Source organism: Mus musculus, chromosome 15 (assembly GCF_000001635.26).
Source record: "Mus musculus strain C57BL/6J chromosome 15, GRCm38.p6 C57BL/6J".
NCBI classification, from domain to species: Eukaryota; Metazoa; Chordata; class Mammalia; order Rodentia; family Muridae; genus Mus; species Mus musculus.
In genome coordinates this window covers 79,154,371-79,174,982 of record NC_000081.6, presented here as the reverse complement: position 1 = coordinate 79,174,982, position 20,612 = coordinate 79,154,371, and the positions used below count along the sequence as shown (strand labels likewise).

Genomic DNA, 20,612 nt, shown 5'->3' with positions numbered 1-20,612 from the left:
GAACAGCCAATGGTTACATAATAGAAAGGCTCTGGAGAGAGAGAGAGAGAGGGAGAGAGAGAGAGAGAGGAGAGAGAGAAAGAGAGAGAGAGAGAGAGAGAGAGAGAGAGAGAGAGAAGAGGAGAGAAGAGAGAGAACAAATTATTGAGGCAGAAAGAAGAAACAGTACAGAGAAGAATCAAAACAGAAAGAAATGGAGGAGTCAAGAGGAAGAGAGTCTAAGGAGGGGAAGTTAAACAGAGATAGCTCCAGGCAGACCCTGGACCTCTCAGGATCCTGTGTCCCTCTGGCAGGTGACTGCCACACACTCCGTGCAGCCTATGTACCTTACAGCCCCAGTGGTACAGCAGCTAGTCCCTGTCCCAGACAGCCTAGGGAAAGGACCTGGCCCCATCGTGGAAGTTTTGAGGCTGGGGAGAGGGACTTTGAAAACAGCAATGCTTCCAAAAATATCCCTGCCGGGGTACATCTTCAGAGCTGAGCTTTTAAAATTATAGAGTTCTACCCAAATCTACAAGTCCAAGTGGGACCTGGAAATCTCCATTCACAAGTTCCCCAGAGAGGCTGTTGTGACACCAGGCTTTGGGCTACCTTGGCAGTGGTGGCCAGAGAAGAGCTGTGCCCACCTGAGATCACAGAGCAATTCCCAACAGGCCCTGGCCTCCCAGGGAAGCTTGAATAGGCTCCAGCTTTCTCTTCTTCCTGCAGGGTGGGCTCCAGGGGGCGGTGCCCACTGTGCATCCCTCTATTTCAAGGTCCAGGCACAACTCTAGGGGCTGCTGGGGCAGTAGCCACCCAAAAACCCAGAAAGGAAAAATTTGGGTAGGAATAGGATTTCTGTCATCCCCACCCACGTCCTCAGAGTGCCAAGGCCTGGGGCTGCAAGCTCTCACCAGAATGGGGGTGGAGGGCGGGACAGGAGGGAGGAGGGGAAGACACAGGGGGCTTCCTGTCCCCCCCTTGCCCTGACTCCTTGGGTTCAGGGCTGGGTCCCCTGGGGGGGTGGCATCTGAGGCTGACAGATCTGCCCTGTCCTTCCTGACTGCCTGGGGGGGGGGGGCAGCTCACATCTCTAGCCCCTCCTCCCCATGTTTAGATACCAGGGGCCTGGTTCCCCAGTAAACTATGCTCCATTCCAGGGCCCCAACTCCAGGAAAAGGGGAACTTAAGATCAGCTGCCACCACTATACAAGGGATCCAGGAAAGCCTAGGTCTCCCCCCCTCCCCCGGCTCCCCATGCCTCTCCCCCCTGGGACTTTATTTAATGACTAATTTGATTCCCTGGGCACTGCCAAACACCATCACCACCATCATGCCTCCCCCATAAAGCTGCTCTCCTGGGGGGAAAAGAGGGGGAACCATGGTAAGTTGAAATATGCTACAAAGGAAAAGTCGCATGTGCCATCAGAGGAAAATTCTGCTCCTGGAGGGTCAGGGATCCTGCCTGGAGACCTGACCATCCATGCTGAGCCCTAAGCAAGGACCCACCAGGGAGGGCACGTGTGGGTCCTACTCCAGAGGGTTGGAAGGACTAGCACGACCCAGACCGAGGAACAGGCCTGCAGGAGACGGACGGAGAGAGAGGAGGATTTTTAGTGAGATACCTCCATGGTTAATAAGCTCAGCAAGGCGTGGTGGCGCACGCCTTTAATCCCAGCACTCGGGAGGCAGAGGCAGGCGGATTTCTGAGTTCGAGGCCAGCCTGGTCTACAGAGAGAGTTCCAGGACAGCCAGGGCTGCACAGAGAAACCCTGTCTCGAAAAACCAAAAAAAAAAAAAGCTCAGCAAACACAAATGCCTGCAGTAGGCTTACACACTGAGCCCTGAAACAGCAGCCTAGGTGAGAGACATGTACCTTTCCCTGTAGAACCTGAGGGTTCCCAATCCTGTATGTGACAGAGCCCCTAGGGGCGGCAAAAGTACCCCTCTCCTTGCACAAATGACGGGATGGACCTACAAATGCTTCTCTAAGGCTCACACAACGGGAGTTGGGACCTTAGCAGAGTCAGGCATAGTTCCTCCCACTGCCCCTGCCAAGAAAAAGTCTCCAGGACGTGAAGCCACTCTGGATCTAAGCCCCAAATGGACACTGACACTCTGACTCAAGTGGGGGAGGTGAGACAAGAGACCAGAATACAGGCCTGGGGTGGGCAGGCATAAGCTTCGGTTGGTCACTCCGAGTGAAGCACAGCTCCTGTGGTATGCATGCACACCTCCTAGGCCTGTCCCACAGACCCTGCTCTGGACTTAGGGCATCTTCACTCTGGAAGGGAAATGGTTCATTGGACACTAACCCACAGTTCACGTGACCCAGAGAAAGCAACACCCCCCCCCCCCCCCCGTCCAGGTTTGCCCCAATACGGTACAGAGTACTTGCTGTCCCTCTTTCCTGTCCAACCTTTGCAGCAGTCTCCTAAGGCAGGTGTTGCCATCCTTGTTTTACGGATGAGAAGATCAAGGCGCAGGCAGGGAGATTGGGTGACCTGACCAGGGAAATGGGACAAAGGCTACGCTTGAACTCTGGACACCCTGGCTCTGGTGCCCACACTTCTACTCAGCTCCCTTTCTGGTTACAGAGTGACATCATCAAAGTAAAACACATGCCAAAAACTCTGTCTGATCACCCCAATTTCCCTTTTGGGGGACAGAGATGAGCCATGTGAAAATAAGAAAAAGAAAAAAAAAACAACCGAGCAAGCGTCCTGGGCTTATTCACAGTCAGCCTTGTCTTGGGAGGATCCTGGGTGACTGAGAAAAGAGGTCAAGGAATCTCAGGTGGGGAGCTGTCGGCTCTCCACCTTAACAAGCCCCTTGCCCAGGCTGCTGACAGCTAGCACTAAAAAGACTGAAACCTGCGGTGGCCACACTCAGCCTCCTCTGTTTGAACAGCCCGGTGTCCACAGCCAAGTCCTCTGCTCCAGGCCTCTCCTCTCTCTCCACTGTTCCTTTGCCATGCACATCAGTATCCTGTTGTCTAGAAAGTATCTGTAAATGAATGAGTGAATGAATAAATGGATGAATGAATGAGTGAGTGAATGAATGAGTGAATGGATAAATGAATGAGTGAATGAGTGAGTGAGTGAATGAATGAGTGAATGAGTAAATGAATAAGTGAATGTATGAGTGAGAGTGAGTGAATGAATGAATGAGTGAATGAATAAATGAATGAGTGAATGAATGAGTGAATTCATGAATACCATTCCCAATAATCTGTAAGTTCTTCCCTTACCCTACAGAGAGCAGAGCCCTTGGATATGTCCTCAGAAGACCTGGAGGCAAAAGTCTCACTCTGATGTCCAGTCCCAAACCCGACAATCACATGACCTCTGTCACCTGCCATCCTTTGTGTGTGGTTCAGTGGGTTGTGACCTACCCTCGCTCTGTCCAGATTAATGGACACGGGGACACCCAGAGGAAGCACTTTGACAGGACAAACAGTAGTGACCACTGTGAAAGTCAAAATAATCAACAGGAGCTAGCACGAGTGACTGCCAGTGACAGGCCTTACCATGATCCAGGGGCTGTGCTACATGTCTACCAATGTGATCTGCTTTGGTCCTAACCTCTGCCTAGAAGGTAGTTTAAAGAGACCGAGTCCATAGGCCACTTGCTGAGAAAGCTTAGATAAATCGGGGTACAAAATTCACACCCACAACTATGCACTTTGAGTGCTAGCTCAGGCCTTCCCAGGCCCCCAAATGGCCACCATGCCGACTACATGCAGGTGATTTCCCCTTTCACTGCGGACCTCCACCATGCAGCCCCTCAGGGGAGGCGACCAGAACCTATGAGGTCACAACCAAAAGAGATAAGGCCCTGTGAGTGGGTAAGCAGGGCAGGGGTCGGGAGACAGGCTGGCCTGTGGGGTGGGAGGGTGGACTTGGCTGTAAATTGATGAGCAGGGGTAAATTGAAGCCTGGGGGCTGGGAGCTCGGTGTGGGGATGGGAGAGCTGAAATGCCAGCCCTTCTCCCTCTCTACTCTTGAGTGGAGGATGGGCAGGGGGAGAACAGGAAGCGGGGAGGGTTCTGAGTAGAGTCGGAGGAAAGAAGCCCGAGGGAGAACAGATGCAATGGAAAAGTGAAGACACTGAAGACAGGAGAGCACCAAGCCCTGTGGACAAACCTGACACCCAGCAGCCACCAAGCAAACGTCAAACCAGGCAGAACTGAGGAAAGCCACATCTTGCTCAGGTGCTGAGGTGCCTCTAAGGCCACCCTCGGCAATCTGTCATCTCTGGAATGGTGAGATTATCATCCACCAAAACAGTGGTCAATAAAGAGAAAGACGGTGGCAAGCTGCGGTATGTGCCTATAGTCTAAGCACTCAAGAGGCTGAAGCAGGAGGCAGCAAGCTCAGGACCAGCCTAGGCTACACAGCAAGCAAATCCTGGACTAGTCAGGGCTACAGAGCAAGAACAAGGACACTAATAAAAAACTGAGGGTTCCTTTGTGAGTTCGAGGCCAGCCTAGTCTACACATAGCGAGTTCCAGGACAGCCAGAACTATATAATAAAAACCTGTCTCTAAAACAAAAACAAAATGAAGGGTTCATGTTTTAAGCAAAAGGCAATTTCTTAACTCTGGAACCAGAAGCTTTCGATACATCAGTAGAAACTGTGCCAGGTGGTGGTGGCACACATCTTTAATCCCAGTTCTTGGGGAGGGAGAAGCAGGTGATTCCCTGAGTCTGAGACCCACCTGGTCTACAGAGTGAGTTCTAGGACAGCCAGGGCTACACAGAAAAACCCTGTCTTGAAAAACCACAAAAAGGAAGGAAGGAAGGAAGGAAGGAAGAAAGAAAGAAAGAAAGAAAGAAAGAAAGAAAGAAAGAAAGAAAGAAAGAAAGAAAGGACTTTCTTCCATAACTGTAGGAGAGTATAAAGTCTGCCCATGACCCTGACCCTCAGGGCAGACCCAGGGATGTGGAGCACAAGGGACAGTCACTAGGTTGGGCACTGACCTTCTGTTTTGAAGCAGGACATGGGCTATCAAGACTCTAAGATAAATCTTACCTACCCCTCATTTTACAAACAGGGAACTAAGGCCCAGGGAGGGAGGAAGATAGCCAGGGCAACCCAGGCATCTTCAGCTGTTGGAACATGTGGGCTCCAGGGGCATGTTTCCAGTCTAGACCATTCATGGAGGGCTTGGCTATGCCCAGTTCTGGGGTTCTAGGCTGGTCTGGTTGAACAGACCCGGAAAGCCAATGCCAGTACTGGCCCCATCACCTCCTGGCCCAGCCACTGGCCCCATGCCCTGTCCTGCACAGAAGGCAATCACAAAAGGCCATAGCAACTGAGCTGCTCAGGGCAGAAAGCAGGAAGGGCTTTTGGGCATCTGAGTTTGACGACAGGAACGGGCAGTCTCCGTCTCTGAGGGCTTCTAAGAAGGGGGCAGAGGCCAGGCTGCCCCAGGCAGCACTGGGCACCAACCCCAACTTCCTTGTTCCCGGAGAGGGTGGGGTTGGAAGAAGGAAGATTTGGGCCTCCAGCTCAGAGCTGAAACAGGGCGGTGCCAGAGCCCCTGTTGGGCCAGGTCGTGGAACATGAGCCTCCTGCCTCAGAATGCTCGCCCTCCACCTCCAGGAAGCCTTGCCTGCCTTTCTTTCCCTCCCTGAGTAGCAATTAAACTCAAGGAGCAGCACAGAAGGGCATGCTGGGCTGTAGGGTAACCAAGACCAGTGAACCCTGCCCTCAGAGGGCTACAATAGGAAACGATAGCGGCCTGACCACCAAGCTGGGCCAAAAGAGAAGACACAGGACGCAGGCATACACATATACACACTTCTCCACTGGAGGAAGGAGGGAGAGAACTCCAGAAAACCAGTGTCCAGAAGATGGTCTCTCAGCTGGGCTGCAAACAAGGACTAGACCTGGAGCAGGCAGATAGCAGGAGAGGCCAGTGGGAGGGCTGGGTGGCCACAGTCAAGAGCCCAGGCCAGCAGGAGAGAAAAAAGGATAGGCCCATGGGAGGAGCAACCCGGGGAAGGGGATTGGGGTGGGGAACTGGACTGGAGAAGTTAAACCCCAGGCCTCAATTAGGAGTCTTTCAAAACTAGTCAGTTAAGCACAGGCCCCTCCTCCCTCAGATTCTCTGTGCCTCAGTTTCCCTGGAGAATAAGGATACCAGATTCAGACAGAGGGGTTGTCGAGAGAGTGGAGTCATATATCAGAAGCCCTCCGAGCCCGGCAGGTTCATCCTCTCCTCTGTAGTTAGACTCTGGAAGTATCTGTTATAAAGGTGCGGAGTGGAAGCCTCCTCACGGGTCTGAAGCTGGGATTTGAGAGGTTATCTAAGAAGTTCCGGAGGGTGAAGGCTGGATAGGGGTGCTTGCCTGGTGTGTAGGAGTCTCTCAGCCCTGGATTCCATGTCTCATTCCCTGACACTATGAACACCAGCAGAGCCTCTAGTTTCTGAAGGTGGTCTACGGCCTGATCGGTGCCTGTGCCGTGGGAACGAAGAGAGAGGTGCTGCCATGTCTCTCAGCATCAGCCCAGCGCCTGCATTATTTTCTCTAGTGAACACTTACTGCCATTACCAAGTAGGTGTGAGTGCGCGTTATCTGCTCCCTCTCTTATACACACATAGTTTACAGCTATAGATGGTAAATGTATGAAATTGCCAACACTGTACAGACAAAATCAAGTCCCAGAATTCCTAGAGTAATCTGCCCAGGGCCACATATTGTGAATGGCAGAATCTCCCTGATACCACATCTTTGACCACTATTCCCAAATGGAGGAAGACACAGCCTTGCCAAGATGGGGTGGTCTAGAAACTATTCAAGGGTACACACACACTCACCCCAGGCATTCTCAAGAGCCAGCCAAGTCTCCAAGGGATGCTTGGATGTCATCAAGCTTGCCTCTGCTTTCCCTCACTATGCCCTCAAACTCCCTGGACATCTCAGTGTGACCTACAAGTTTGGTTACTGACTCTCTGGCCCAGTGTTCAAGACCTGTCTACTCTTCTTACAGATTCTGGATCTGGCAGGGGACCCTCCTGACCTTGCAGCTCCAGGGACCCCCGAAGGAAACCAAAGCCTTCCAACTGAACTGGAAGGCTAAAAACAAAGTGCCTGCCTCTCCCTTCCAGAAGTTCACTCTAAGTGGACCCGTCTGGTGCAGAAACCGACTTTCCAGCATTTGTTTTAACTCCAGACTGCTGGTGAGGCGGTGCACACCTGTCTGCAATCCTAGCTACTTGGGAGGCTAAGGCAGGGACCGGGGTGGGGGTGGGGGGTGGAGGGTGGGAGGTGGAGAGTTCAAGGCCAGCTGAGGCTGCATAGTGAGTCCTCTGTAAGTGATTCCAAGCCTGAGACCAGCCCCGAGCAGGTGCCAGGAAACAAAGCTGGCAGGAATGCAGAGACCCTCAGGCCCCTCACGACTGAGAATCATCAAGCTTGCCCCCCATGTCCCAGGACCCAGCCCAGCGAGGGTACAGACCTGGGGGACAATAAATGAGAGGGAACAGGGATTCCAGATGTGGTCTACACCTCTGTGATCAGAGGTGGTAAATGCCCTCCTTGTGCCCCCTCATCTTGTCCTTACCCGGTCCTAATGAGGGGATCCGGAAGACATAAGAAAACTGAGGCTCAGGCAAAGGCTCAAATTTTCCTGGAACCATCCTCTCTCAAGCTCTGCCAAACAGCGGGTTTCCCACTCTCCTCCAAGGCTAGGAGGGATGACATTCCTCTGCCATGTGACAGATGAAGAGCCTGGGCTCAGGGCTGAGGACCATAGGTGGAACCTGCTCCCAGTCAGGACAGCACCCCAGGGTATTATTGACCTGAGGTGACTCTGCCTATCACCAGTGAGCTTCGAATCTGACTGGAAGATTTCAGGTCCCCTCTTCCTCCCAGGGGCCATCTTCTGAGGGCACTTGAGACTATCTCGAAAGACCCTGAGCTGGACCCTGGAAGCTCCTGATAGGCCTCTGCCTGTGGCAGGAAGCCTGGATTCCACCACACTCTTGGCCCTCTGCTGGGGAGCGGAACACCAGTACCACCCCTCACACATGGTGGGGAGGAGCCCTCCTCTCCCGGGCAGCTTTGATAGGGTGTGGGGCATGGGGTCACAAGCATCCCTGGGATAGAGTCAGGAATGGAGGGTTAGCCCCTCCCCTCTAGCTGCCAGCTGGGAGAGAAACAGATGGTAGTTCTGGCCCTCCTGGTCACCCTGACGTCTCCAAGGCCTGATGTCTTCTCACACGCACGCGCACACACACACTTTCCTATCTCTACTCTGTAGAGAAAATGGGGGCGGGGAGGGTTTACTGTCCCTTTCTGGGAAAAAACAAAAACAAAAACAAAAAACTGGTCCCTATGGCCTAAAACAAGGCAGAAGGTATCCCGATTGCCAGCCTGCTGCTCATTGATGTCTTGTTCACAGGGGGAATCCCTCAGCCAACACACAATCTTTCCCCTGCCCGCCTCAGCACCACCTCTCAGCAGGTAGGTAGGCAGGGTCCAACCAAGCATTCAGGAGAACCTGTACAGAGTGGAGGAGAGACAAGGAGAGAGTGCAAACCAGGTGTGGTCCTTTATAGACCCCCCACACACACACTCACACCCCTTCTGGCAGCTGGGCCCAAGAGGGTAGTGGCAGGGGACTAGAGAGGGGACCGGCTGTGAGACCACCACTCGTGGCCAGCTTTCTAAGCCTGAGCCCACTCTCCCCCTCCCCCACAGCACTCCTCTATGCCTCAAGGGGTCTCAGGCTCAGCCACAGACACACAGAGAGCAGGGAGGACCTTCCCTCCAAGAGGAGGGACCAAAGAGTGGAGGGATGAACAGGGACCCACCGGGAGAGAGATGCCAGGCAGGCGGGCAGCGGGCAGACAGCAGTTGGAGACCGCTGCAGGGAAGCCGGGGAGGCCGGATGCTTGCTGCTCCGTCCCTCTGTCCATCCAAGGCGGCTTCTCTCCGGGCGGTTCTGAGGCCGGGCGGGCGCTGTTAAAAAGCTTTTTATGTGTGTGTGTGTGTTAATCACATGATTGCCGTTCACCTGTATTTCGAACAAAGACAGCTCACTGTTTCAAGGCCCCGAACAAGAGTCTGGGCACAGGGAAGAGAAGGGAGGCGGGGGGGAGGAGGGTTGGCAGCGCCGGGGGTGGCGTCGAGGAAAACTGGGGGGAGATTGTCCAAGGCCAGCGAGCGAGAGAAAGAGAAAACCCTTATCAAACTCCTAATTCACTGGGCTCTGCAGCCCCAGACACACTGGCCCAATTGTCTGGCTGGTTGTGTGTGCGCAAGCATGTGTGAGTGTGTGTTACCAATGTCTGCCACCCCCTCGACATGCCTTTGCCCTATGTGACTATCTCTTTGTGTCCCCACTATCCACCCTGGGGCCCTCCCAATCATTGAGGCCTTGATTCTCCAGACCCCAGTTCCAGCTCGACTCCAGAAGGTACCTGTTTGGTGTGGGCCTAGGGCCTTACCTAGCTAAGTGGGACAGAGAAGCCACACACTGTCAGTGGGGTGGCCCATGCTCCTCTGTTTGTCCCTCCGTGGGCACCCCAGTTCCGCCTAGCCACTCAACCAGGAAAGGGTGCCTTCACTGAGAAGAGAAAAGGACACTAACTAGGCTGTAGAGGTGAGACCAAGGATAGGAGCCCTGGGGCAACGGGAGGAAGAACAAAGAATCGGCTTGAGGGGCAGAAAGGGGGCGGGGGCTGTGAGAGCCAGGGCAGTTCCTGTCTTTTCTCAGTGTGGGAGAGTAAGGGACTTCACATCCAGACATCCAGGACTGGGTCTCCTTTCCAGGGAGAGGAAGAGCCCTTCATGGAAGTGAGAGACACCCCCTCCCCAAAGTCCCCCTCACCCTTCTTGAAGAGTAGGGCACTCTCACCCTGCCTCAGCCTCCTGTGTCTCTCTCTATCCTGGGCCAGTCCAGCCTTCTGGATGCTAGGATCTTAGAGAGAAGGGATCACGGATTGAATCTGGGGGTTGTATGTGTACAGGGCAAAGGTTATCCAGCTGCGGTCCTGGGGGGCTTGGCTTGGGTCAGCTGTGTTGGAGAGGACAGGAGAAGGCGAGGGTCTGATACCTACTGCAGGCTGCGGTGCCTAGCACACAGTGGGACTCAGTGGGATTTCTCAAATGAAGCAACACAGGCCACGACCCTTTCAAGTTATCCACTCTCCTCACACCTCTCTCCAGTCCTTTGTCAACTGTCCATGCCACCACCTGTGGCAATGGTTTAGGGTCCCAGGCAACAGGTTCTGACTGTGCCACCTGTATCTCTCCCTTCCCAGACCTAAAATATCCCCATGCTCACACCAGATGCCAAACCCAAGCTGAGTCCAGGGAGACGGGCCTAGGCAGCAGTGCGGGTCACAGGGCTGGGGTTGGGGGGGGGGGGGCTGGGCAGAGTGGAGGCGTCCTGGGTGTTGGGGATGAAGGCAGCGCTGGAGGCTCCACCTTCTGCCCTTCCCTCCCTCCTTTCCCCCTCCCCTCCCCCTCCTTCCTTCCCCAGCCGTCTGCAGCGGCTCAGTCAGTCTCGGCTGTCCAGCCAGGGTGTTTGGTGGTGAGGATTCAGGCTCCGTCCAGACAAGGCAGTGGCCTGAGGCTCAGGGCCCCCCAGCCCCTCCCTCCCAGTCCATCAGCGTCACTCCCCAGCCCCGAGCTGGACCGCACACCTTGGGACACGGTTTTCCACTTCCTCAGGACGAGCCCCAGACTGGAGGAGAGGTCGGAGGAGGTGAGTGCGCACTGCGCCCCTGGGCCCGGAGTGCCAACCGGGGGTCTGGGTCACCCCTGCTTTGCGATGGGAGAGTCTGACACCCTGCAGGCAGGCCTGCGTCCCCCCATTCTGCTCCCCTAGGCTGTCAGAGCAGACGAGGGGAAAGAGAGGTGAGCGAAAAGGTGGGAAATTCCAGGGGCCCGGATTAGAGCCGAATAAAGGGTCCGTTTTTCTTCCTTTCCATCAACAAACCTCCACCCAAAAGGAGGTTTAGGGGAAAAAAACGAAAAAAAAAAAAAAAAAAAAACACCCACACCTAGAGACGGTTGGGATCAGGGGGTGGGAAGACGTGGAGGCGGGACGCACCCACCTAGGGTCTGGCATGTGCACGCGCCCAGGCCCGAGTGGGTTTAGCGCAGGCAGGGAGAGTCGCCACTTCGGGGCTGCACCCGCGTGCCGGGAGTGGCGCCCAGCGCCTCTCCATCGCGCCCTCCTTCCCGTCCAGGTGGGCGTTGGGCTCTTCACGAGGACCCCGGCGGCGGGCCCGGGGGAGGCGGCCGAAGCGGCGGCGGCCGGGAGCGACATGGCCGAGGAACAAGACCTATCAGAGGTGGAGCTGAGCCCTGTGGGCTCGGAGGAACCCCGCTGCCTGTCCCCAGGCAGCGCGCCGTCGCTGGGACCCGACGGCGGCGGCGGTGGCTCGGGCTTGCGAGCCAGCCCGGGGCCCGGTGAACTGGGCAAGGTCAAGAAGGAACAGCAGGACGGCGAGGCGGACGATGACAAGTTCCCCGTGTGCATCCGCGAGGCGGTCAGCCAGGTGCTCAGCGGCTACGACTGGACGCTGGTGCCCATGCCCGTGCGCGTCAACGGTGCCAGCAAGAGCAAGCCGCACGTCAAGAGGCCCATGAACGCCTTCATGGTGTGGGCACAGGCGGCACGCAGAAAGCTAGCCGACCAGTACCCTCACCTCCACAATGCTGAGCTCAGCAAGACACTAGGCAAGCTCTGGAGGTGAGCGCTGCCCCGGCCCAACACCCCCCTCGTGCGCGCGCACTAGGGCTAGCCTGGGACCCCAGAACAGGATCGCCCAGGCCTCTCTCTCAGGGGAGACCAACCTATGGAAGTTTGGTCTCTTGGAAGACCAGATTTGGAGATCTCGCCCACCCATCTACCCAAAGTGCCTCTGTGGGGGGCTCCTCTGGCTGCCCACTCTGGAACTCAGAACCCCAGCGGCCTAGGCTGGGCCTCCCCACCCTGGGACGGCGGGCGGGAAGGCGCCCCCTCGTGGTTGGAATTCTGTGGGTGGTGGGCAGGGAAGGCAACATGGGGGTGTGGGGGAAAGCTTCACACCAGACCTCCACTAGATCGCACATTCACAGTGTGCCGCTGCCACCCGTTTGTGGGGTCGGGAGTGTGGGGGAAACTTTGGGAGAGAGCTGGTCTAGCTGTAGATGCCGGGGGTACGGAAGCAACCAGATGGAGAGCCTGGGTCAGGGTGAGGAGGGCTCTGCAAGGAAAACAAGGAACCCAGAGAAAGCAGAGTGAAGAACTTCCATCTCCGCTCCCACAGTGTCTCTCCTGTTCCAGCTGCCCTGGGGAACCTTCCTGACTCCAGTGTCTAGACTGAGAGCTTCTTTATCCCCAGGAGAGGGCACACAAAAAGAGGCCTTCCCCTCCAGCTGTGGCCCTGAGCTACCAAGCTCTTCACTCCTTTCTCCAGCGCCATCTTCCCTCCCTGGGCTCCACCCAATGGTTGAGCAACCTCTTCCCCACGCTCAAGAACTGGGGCTGAGCACCCTCGCCAGGAGGAAGCCTGCTTCCTGCCATGGTCCCAAGGAGCCCCAGGCTGCCTAGGCTGACCTCGGGGCTCTATGGCAACATTTTCCCAGGGACTAATTTTGACCCTCGTGCTCTCCTGGCCCAGTTGCAGATACGTGGGGCTCCCTGACTCACCGCAGGCACCCTGGGCCAAGCCCAAAAGGAACAAGGGCTCCAGCAGATGCTAGGCTTGCTGAGGTCACCTGATTCCCCACTGGACTGTACAGGAGAAAGGCCCAAGAGAGAGACATGGCTTGGGTCAGTCAGCGACAGAACCAGGGCCAGAGACCAGTCACCAACCTTCTCAGGTTATCCCCGCATTATCCCTAGTGGCTGCATTGGGTCCCACTTTACTCTCTGGAGTGGTGGGGCTGAGCAGAGGACAGGAGAGTGGAGGCCTCTATACTTGAGGAGACTTGGGGGGTCTGTGAAAAGGGCTGGCTCCTTCCACTTTGCAGGCTCTGTATGAAGGCCATATCAGACTTGAAGCGGTAGGAGCAATTGGCTCCCTGAGAACAGAGGGGTCGGTAAGCAGCCTCCTGGTCTGCACTGGCCATGTACTTGTTGAAGGTCCGGCACCCCTCCCCCAGCCCTTACCCCGCAACTCTGACAGGCAGTAGCTGGACAGCCAGAGTCCGGCTCTGCTCCAGAACAGCAATGGCAGCTAGCTCCTTTGCCTGAGGTTCCTCTAGGTGTGTACCACTCTCCCTCTACCACCTGTTGTCAAGAGTTTAAGGAGTCTTTCCACTGCCCCTGTCCCATTTTCACTTAGAACCCTTACCTGAGTCCCCTTCAGGCTGACTTGTCCCTAGCTACCACTCAGACAGCAGGGGGCAGGGAAGGCAGCAGAGCCCTACTGGCTGAGGATCCAGCCCCAGGAGGTGGCAAAACAATGCCAAGGAGCCAGGCTGGTTACCTGGGCTCTGCCTGGGGGTCCTTGGAGACACTTGAATGTGACCTGGGCTGGCCAGGGATCTAAACACAGTTGTCCCAAGCTCCAGGGATCTAAACACAGTTGTCCCAAGCTCCAGGGATCTAAACACAGTTGTCCCAAGCTCCAGAGATCTAAACACAGTTGTCCCAAGCTCATGGCTCCAAGGACATCAGGGGTGTCAGGGGTTGGATCAACAGAACTGGAAAACAGGCTGAGACCTGCTTCCTGAGCTGGGGGCAGGAGGGGGGTGGGACAATGTACTTGAACACAGGTCCTGGGGGGTTGTGTGAGCTCTTGGCACACTGACCTTGGATGCCACCTGGAGAGGAACCATTAGATGCTGAGCCGTGGGATGTTTGATGCTGTTTAACTGGTGGAGGAAGCATAGTTTGAGCCAAGAAACTGGGAGGAGGTTGAGGCTGAAGCCACTCCTGTTAGAGGCTCATCCGGCCTGGCCTGCCCCAAGTCTCACAGGCTCTTGCCCGGTCATCTTACGCTGTTGACCTGACTGGAGGACACTTATAATAGTGTTCCACGAGGTGCTGCCCATGGGGCTGGAAACCAGCCTCCCTTCTCCATCCACCCATTCCAAACCAAGAGGTGAAAACAAGTGAGGACTGAGCTGGGGGAGGGGGACAGCAGAGGAGGAGGAGAGCCTTGAGTGTGAGGATTCGCACAGGAGTGGAGGATGGCTGTGGGGATGGGCTGGGGTGGATAAGGAGACCTGTGCAGAGTTGGCATGGAGAGGCAAAGACTGGAGCTGGCACCCCAGCATCCCCAGAAGGTTTCTGTTAGGGCTGATTGGATACAGTGCAGCTTGGGAGGTGACAGTGGGGTTCACCATCATGATCTTCCAGCTCTGGTATGCGTAGTCCTCTCCCGCATTCCTTAACCATTTTCTTGGTGATTTCCCATTGCCAGCTGGGCAGGGGACACTGAGAACGATAGGGGAGAGTGTCCGGTGTCACCGGCCACGTCTGGAGCATATGTGTGGGAGCCCTCGCTGGCAGAACCCACCATCCTAGCCTTGGGGTCTCCATCTGTCCTGAAAGTGTACTGCCCCTAAGGAGTCTGGCTCAGCTAGAGGGTCCTCTGGGGAATGCTAGGTGGGTGCAGGGCACACTAGGAGGCTAAGCTGCAAAGGAATGCTACGACTGAGTAGACAGTGCCTGGTATAGCCAGCCCGGAAAGGGGGCTCGGTCTTCTGTTGCCTAGGAGAAGAGGGCACCAACTGGGTGTGCTGGAGGGACTTCAGGAGAAAGAGGAACCCCCGAAGTGGACTAGTGGCCCCTGTGTCTAAAATCTATGGTTTCTGTGCTACCCCCTCTTTATGGCACCCCACCCTGTCTTTCTTACCCTGGGGCAGGCCAGACTCATGGCCACCCACCCTCCAACTTTGACCTGGAGGCTGGAGTTGGGTGGGTGAGGGGCACTGCCATGAGGGCCTCTTCATGCCACAGGCTGTCCCAGAGTCTGGGAAGAGACTCAAGCTTCCTCTGTCCTGTCACTCCCAGGTCCCACCATAGTGAAGGGGACTCACACCTAAACCCCTCATTCCTATCATACTAAAATGTCACCAAATCATTAGTCTGGGGTTGAGAAGCCACCCCTGGGCAGCTCCTCCAAACTCCACTAGAGTAGCACCTGCTTTCTCCTTCCGGGCTTCTCCCTCCCCAGGCCCAGGCACTTCGTAGATATGTATTTTTCTGGTGACTCCACACCCAGGGAAGTAGGTGTTATCATCCTTATTTTGTAGGTGAAGAAACTGGGACTTAGGTAGCATGCGCAGTCTGGCACACAGCTACTAAGTAGCAGAGACTTCTCTCTGCATACCTCCACTGCCCAGGGAGAGCATCCTCCAAGGAGACAGCCAGTCCTCCTTACAGAAGGCTTCAGTGATAGGAACATTTCCCTATCCTTGAACTGAAACCTGACCCTTGTAGCTCCATTTTGGCTGCATGCTTAGGGGCTGGCCCCTGGTGCCCTGCCGCCATTGAGGGTGAGGGACAGAGATCACAACCATCTTAGGCTGAGGCTCCTGGGTCTGGCATCTTCTGGGAGTCCCATCCCAGGAGCCTAACTCAGAGGGAAGCTCACCTGGTTGCTCCAGCACTCATACTGGCTCTGGTGTCCTCCACTCCCAGGTTGCTGAACGAAAGTGACAAGCGCCCCTTCATTGAGGAGGCTGAGAGGCTCCGGATGCAGCACAAAAAGGACCATCCGGACTACAAGTACCAACCTCGGCGGCGGAAGAACGGGAAGGCAGCCCAGGGGGAGGCAGAATGCCCAGGCGGGGAAGCCGAGCAAGGAGGGGCTGCTGCTATTCAGGCTCACTACAAGAGTGCCCACCTGGACCACCGGCACCCAGAAGAAGGCTCCCCCATGTCAGATGGGAACCCAGAGCACCCCTCAGGTGAGTGCTGGGTTCTGGGTTCTGCCCAGTGTGCTGCTGGATAGAGCCACAGTGTGGGGTGGGGGGCAGGCAGTGGAGAGTGGTCTAGCCTGAGATGGGACCTAGGAAAGGTTGGCCAGGGGTGTAGTTACCCTAGCTGGAATATGGAACCCAGAGACAGCTCAGAGGGGGAACTCTGGTAGCTTATGGTGGTTGGGGGTGGGGGGAGACAGTGGTGCTGGGCAGAGAAAACCAGTTCAGAGAGCCATGGTGGCCATTGGATGAGAAGAGACCAGAGTAGTTCCAGGGAAACGGGAGTAGTTACAGGGAAAGGGTGCTTCTGAGAGATGGGCAACAACAAAGCAGAGCAAAAGCAAAATCAACAGCCAAAGAAACAACTGCAAAAACCAACAGCCAAAGAAACAAAGTGAAACAAAAGCAAAATCCAAACAACCAAAGAAACAAAGCAAAGCAAAGGCCAGGAGGGCTTGGCAGGAGGTGTTTGTGCACACCTTTAATCCCAGCACCAGCACACAGGGGACAGAGGCAGGAGGCAGAGGCAGGAGGTGGGCAGATCTCTGAGTTTGAGGCAAGCATGCTCTACAGAGTGAGTTCGAAGCTAGCCAGGGCTATGCAGGGAAACCCTGTCTTGAAGAGGGGAAAACAAAAGACAAACAAGCAAAACAAAAACAAAAAACAGAGACAGACAGACAGAGGGGCAGAGACAGACAGAGGGACAGAGACAGACAGAGGGACAGAGAGGGTAGGGATCAAACGTGGGAGAGGAAGCTGCCTCTTCCCAGCTCCCGCCCTAAGATGATGCTGGCACATGCCATGGAGGGGCCAAACATGGCCCACTGGTGTTTTCTTCTCACTAAGGACATGAGCTGACATTGAGCATGGGTTGGTTTTCTTGTGTGTACCGACTCCTTCTACCAACCAACTAATCAGCCCCAAACGGTGCGGAGGGGTGTTGAGCAGCTTAGGTCTGATCACCATCACCATCCTCCTACAGATAAGGAAACAGAGAGAGGAGCTTGCTCCACAGCAGAGGTCTGTGGCCAGGGGGTTGGACCCCAGGACTTGTGGTTGGCTTGTCGGGTGCCTCGTTTGTGTTCCTCACAAGCAGAGGGCTCTGCCATCAGAAGACAAGCTAAGTCCTACTTTCCATCATGCACTAACTGGAGCGGACACCAGGAGTCCACCGAGAGAAGATGGTCCCTAGCTCAGGAGCCTACTGTCTATATGGAGGCGCAGATAGGAGCCTACTGTCTTCAGGGAGGGGGCAGATAGGAAGAAACATATATGAGAAGCCTCGTTGAGACTCAGCAGAATTCTAACTGTCCAAAAGTGTCTTTAGGAAACATCCCACTCCAGATTATAATCAAGGAGGGCTCCCCAAGATGCAGAGTGTGGGCTCCCCAAGATGCAGTGTGTGGGCTCCCCAAGATGCAGAGTGTGGGCTCCCCAAGATGCAGAGTGTGTGCTCCCCAAGATGCAATGTGTGGGCTCCCCAGGATGCAGTGTGTGGGCTCCCCAAGATGCAATGTGTGCTCCCCAAGATGCAGTGTGTGGGCTCCCCAAGATGCAGAGTGTGGGCTCCCCAGGATGCAGTGTGTGGGCTCCCTGGTCCAATCTCTGCTTTTTTACCAACAAACTGCTTAGGAGAAGGTTGAGGGTTTGCCTAAGGGTCACATAGTAAATGGCAGAGCCAAAATCCAGGCCCAGGAAGGTCCCTGAGTGCTTGGTAGGGAAGGACTGGACACTGCCTTGGTGTGGTGGCAGAGGTCTCCAGCATCTGCTAGCCTCGCAGGGCCGTGGATTTGGGTCTCTGTGATGGATGCTCCGTCTAACCACCTTCCTCGCACATAATCCCTAATCCCTTCTTCACAGCCTCTGCGACATCCAGATGCACCTATTGAGGCTCCCCACCACCACCACCAATTCATGGGATAGTGGGTGGCTTCTGTCTCTAGTTTCCAGTCCTTTGCATGTTACCCCACGTAGCACTTCTGCTCTAGAGCCTGGTGGGCCTCTTGTCTCTCCATGGCTGCAAGGCTTTTAGAGCCAGGATCCGAATTTATTTCCAGTTATCTCCAGCATCTAGCACACTGCCTGACAATTAGCAGTGCCCTGTGCATTTGCTGAGCTGTGTGGATGAGAAAGTTAACAGGCAAAGGAATGGGGGCAGTAGTCTAAGTGCCCCCTTGAGCAAGGGCTGGCAGGGCAGGGATTCGGCAGGCTTGAGGTTGCACTGAAGAGGGAGGGCACAGGGCTGTTTGGACATGGTAAGAGATTAACAGTCCAAAGTGGACAGGACAGGCAGGGCTAGGCAGGGAGAGTCACCAACAGATGTCAAGGGGATTCTGAAGAGCAGGTGGGGCACAGGACCATGGCTCAGCACGTTAAGTAGTATGACAGGAAACCGACCTCAGAGGTCCTATTGCCTAGACCATCTTCTAGGGCCCACTTGCCTCTAACATGCTCACTCTTGCCCCCCTCTCTCCTACCCAGGCCAGAGCCATGGCCCCCCAACCCCTCCAACCACCCCAAAGACAGAGCTGCAGTCCGGCAAGGCAGACCCCAAAAGGGATGGGCGCTCCTTGGGGGAGGGCGGGAAGCCCCACATCGACTTCGGCAACGTGGACATCGGGGAGATCAGCCACGAGGTAATGTCCAACATGGAAACCTTTGATGTGACTGAGCTGGACCAATACCTGCCACCCAACGGGCACCCAGGCCATGTGGGTAGCTACTCGGCAGCTGGCTACGGGCTGGGCAGTGCCCTGGCTGTGGCCAGTGGACACTCTGCCTGGATCTCCAAGCCACCAGGTGTGGCTCTGCCCACGGTCTCGCCCCCTGGTGTGGATGCCAAAGCCCAGGTGAAGACAGAGACCACAGGCCCCCAGGGACCCCCACACTACACCGACCAGCCGTCCACTTCCCAGATCGCCTACACTTCCCTCAGTCTGCCCCACTACGGCTCCGCCTTCCCCTCCATCTCACGACCCCAGTTTGACTATTCTGACCATCAGCCCTCAGGACCCTATTATGGCCATGCAGGCCAGGCCTCTGGCCTCTATTCAGCCTTTTCTTACATGGGGCCCTCCCAGCGGCCCCTCTACACTGCCATCTCTGACCCCAGCCCCTCAGGGCCCCAATCCCACAGTCCCACACACTGGGAGCAGCCAGTATATACGACTCTATCCCGACCTTAGAGGGGCCCTGTCACCACCAGTGCCCACAGGGCCTTGGGGCCCCTTCCCCCAGCCTGTGTGCCCTGCTCCTCATCAGCCTCAGGCTTGGCAGTGGAGGAGGCTGCAGAGGCTGACAGCAGCAGGAAGGCTTCTGCCAGCTCCTGCCCTGATGACCTCCACCCACCCCGGCTCTGGAGGCCAAGCCCTGACTGAGCTGGCAAAGGAAGTTTGGTGGCTCTCCCAGACTGAGGGTGAGGGGCCACCCTTCCCCAGAAATGACCCTCTATCCCAGGACCTGAGAGTCCTGCTCAGTCCTTCAGGGAGGCAGGAAGGGTTAGGGTAGGAGGCCTCACTGCTCCTGTTATCTCCTTGGAGAGCAAGGGGCCCGTGTGCTACTGTGTCATTGCCTAAGAGCTAAGCTGCCCAGGGACCTGCCTCAAAGCCTGGAGCTGGTTCTGTCCTGTCACTAAGGACGCACTGAGGACAGCTTTGAACAGCTTTGTAAAGAGCAGGGTGGGACACTCTGATCCTTTCTCCGCCCCCTCTTCACCTGAATGTGGGAACTGGTCGAGGTCCCCAGATCCAGTTCCGTGTCAATAACCTCATCCCTTGCCTAACTGAGGAGAGTCCCCATGTTCTTCCCATCCCACCCCAGGTGAGGAGCCAGGGGCTCCAGGAAAGAGTCAGAGGCAATCCACCTAGCCTTCTTCTCGCCTTCTGTCAGCCTCAAGCCCCCAGGCTCAGAGTTAGCATGGCACGGCCCTAGCCCCTGGGTTGCTGGCAGCAGGCTGGACACTAAACCCCTGCCATGTACAGTCTACCTTTGCCTTGCACCCTTTGCTCCAGCGATACCTTAATAAAGTACGTAGCTCTGTCTCCCCATCTCCTGTCTGCAGCCCAGTCCACATGTAACACATCGCTGCCCCTTTATTTATCTCCATAGTCGCCATGTTCCTATCCCTCTAGCTACTCCAGCCCCGATTAACTTGCATTAAGCACTCCAAGTAATAAAATCAATGCTTCTGGTTGCCTGCTTGGTGGCCTGACCTGGCCTGTCTCTTGGTCTCTTACCCCTTACCTGTGCTTCCTCGAAGGTTCCCCACAAGCAGCCAGCACAGTGCAAAAGTGAGATTCCTTAGGCGCTTTCCCCCTAAGGACCTGTGGACAGTGGAGTGAGTCAGGCAGCCTCCTGATGGGTGGGTGGACCTATGTCCAGGATCTAAGCCTCAGAAGAAAGCCACCCATGAGGGGCTACCCACCTCTCTCAGGTCCAGCTCTAGCGCCAACCTTCTGCTCGGCTCACTGTAGCCACTCTGTCGTGTGACAGAGGGGAGTCTGTGAGACACTCAGGGGACAGCTTTTCAAAAAGGAGCAGTGGACTAGTCCCCCTTGTCTCCCAGGTGAGAAGTCAGGCCTGGGTCCATAGAACTTATGGGTGTGAATAGACCTTCTGTGGCTACACACCTCCATCCATCACCTTCCCCAACACAGACAAACGTGTCACACACACACACACACAGAGGGAGAGAGATCGAGAGAGAGATCGCCTATGCCAGCATCTAGCTGAGCCAGCAGACTGTTTCAGTCT

General features: G+C 55.7%; 1 protein-coding gene and 1 long non-coding RNA gene across 2 annotated transcripts in view, besides 9 other annotated features; one reads left to right on the top strand and one right to left on the bottom strand.

The window, feature by feature from the left end:
* The window catches only part of Gm10863 (predicted gene 10863), a 50,336-nt gene extending 41,419 nt beyond the window's left edge, over positions 1-8,917 (bottom strand). The window contains exons 1-2 of the long non-coding RNA NR_029470.1: positions 8,804-8,917; positions 2,142-2,263 (exon numbers count right to left, since the gene is read on the bottom strand). This is a non-coding gene — a long non-coding RNA (predicted gene 10863). The remainder of the gene's footprint in view (positions 1-2,141; positions 2,264-8,803) is intronic.
* Positions 8,442-9,288: an enhancer, noted in NCBI's record as "U5 fragment used in the reporter transgene". NCBI's record gives its function as "activates a minimal hsp68 promoter in cranial ganglia, dorsal root ganglia, dorsal spinal cord and trigeminal ganglia of transgenic mice" and the evidence as "EXISTENCE:transgenic organism evidence [ECO:0001131][PMID:17897962]".
* Positions 8,442-10,636: a biological region, named in NCBI's record as "MCS1C/MCS2 enhancer region 5' of Sox10".
* Positions 8,762-9,452: an enhancer, noted in NCBI's record as "Sox10-MCS2 fragment used in the reporter constructs". NCBI's record gives its function as "activates a minimal E1b or c-Fos promoter in transiently transfected Schwann cells, and in otic vesicle, developing melanocytes, PNS and CNS glial cells, and craniofacial skeleton neural crest-derived populations of transgenic zebrafish" and the evidence as "EXISTENCE:reporter gene assay evidence [ECO:0000049][PMID:18773071]".
* Positions 8,882-8,978: a protein binding site, noted in NCBI's record as "U5-2 Lef1-binding oligonucleotide". NCBI's record gives the evidence for it as "EXISTENCE:protein binding evidence [ECO:0000024][PMID:17897962]".
* Positions 8,882-8,978: a protein binding site, noted in NCBI's record as "U5-2 Sox10-binding oligonucleotide". NCBI's record gives the evidence for it as "EXISTENCE:protein binding evidence [ECO:0000024][PMID:17897962]".
* Positions 8,882-8,978: a protein binding site, noted in NCBI's record as "U5-2 Sox9-binding oligonucleotide". NCBI's record gives the evidence for it as "EXISTENCE:protein binding evidence [ECO:0000024][PMID:17897962]".
* Positions 8,882-8,978: a protein binding site, noted in NCBI's record as "U5-2 AP2-binding oligonucleotide". NCBI's record gives the evidence for it as "EXISTENCE:protein binding evidence [ECO:0000024][PMID:17897962]".
* Positions 8,979-9,051: a protein binding site, noted in NCBI's record as "U5-1 Pax3-binding oligonucleotide". NCBI's record gives the evidence for it as "EXISTENCE:protein binding evidence [ECO:0000024][PMID:17897962]".
* Positions 9,978-10,636: an enhancer, noted in NCBI's record as "Sox10-MCS1C fragment used in the reporter constructs". NCBI's record gives its function as "activates a minimal E1b or c-Fos promoter in transiently transfected melanocytes and Schwann cells, and in neural crest populations of transgenic zebrafish, including cranial, sympathetic and lateral line ganglia, enteric nervous system, CNS oligodendrocytes, and early migrating melanoblasts" and the evidence as "EXISTENCE:reporter gene assay evidence [ECO:0000049][PMID:18773071]".
* Sox10 (SRY (sex determining region Y)-box 10) lies at positions 10,493-20,070 on the top strand. Its single transcript, NM_011437.1, has 4 exons — positions 10,493-10,701; positions 11,189-11,694; positions 15,580-15,848; positions 18,342-20,070. The coding sequence occupies exons 2-4, from the start codon at positions 11,267-11,269 to the stop codon at positions 19,043-19,045; spliced, it is 1,401 nt and encodes a 466-aa protein (NP_035567.1). The 5' UTR covers positions 10,493-10,701; positions 11,189-11,266; the 3' UTR covers positions 19,046-20,070.
* The last annotated feature ends 542 nt before the right edge of the window (positions 20,071-20,612 follow it).

Excerpts from the sequence above, each read along its gene's own strand:
- Sox10 (NM_011437.1), top strand. The coding sequence starts at position 11,267 with ATGGCCGAGGAACAAGACCTATCAGAGGTGGAGCTGAGCCCTGTGGGC. Across the intron at positions 11,695-15,579 it reads ACACTAGGCAAGCTCTGGAG|GTTGCTGAACGAAAGTGACA; the intron begins GTGAGCGCTGCC and ends CTCCACTCCCAG. Across the intron at positions 15,849-18,341 it reads GAACCCAGAGCACCCCTCAG|GCCAGAGCCATGGCCCCCCA; the intron begins GTGAGTGCTGGG and ends TCTCCTACCCAG.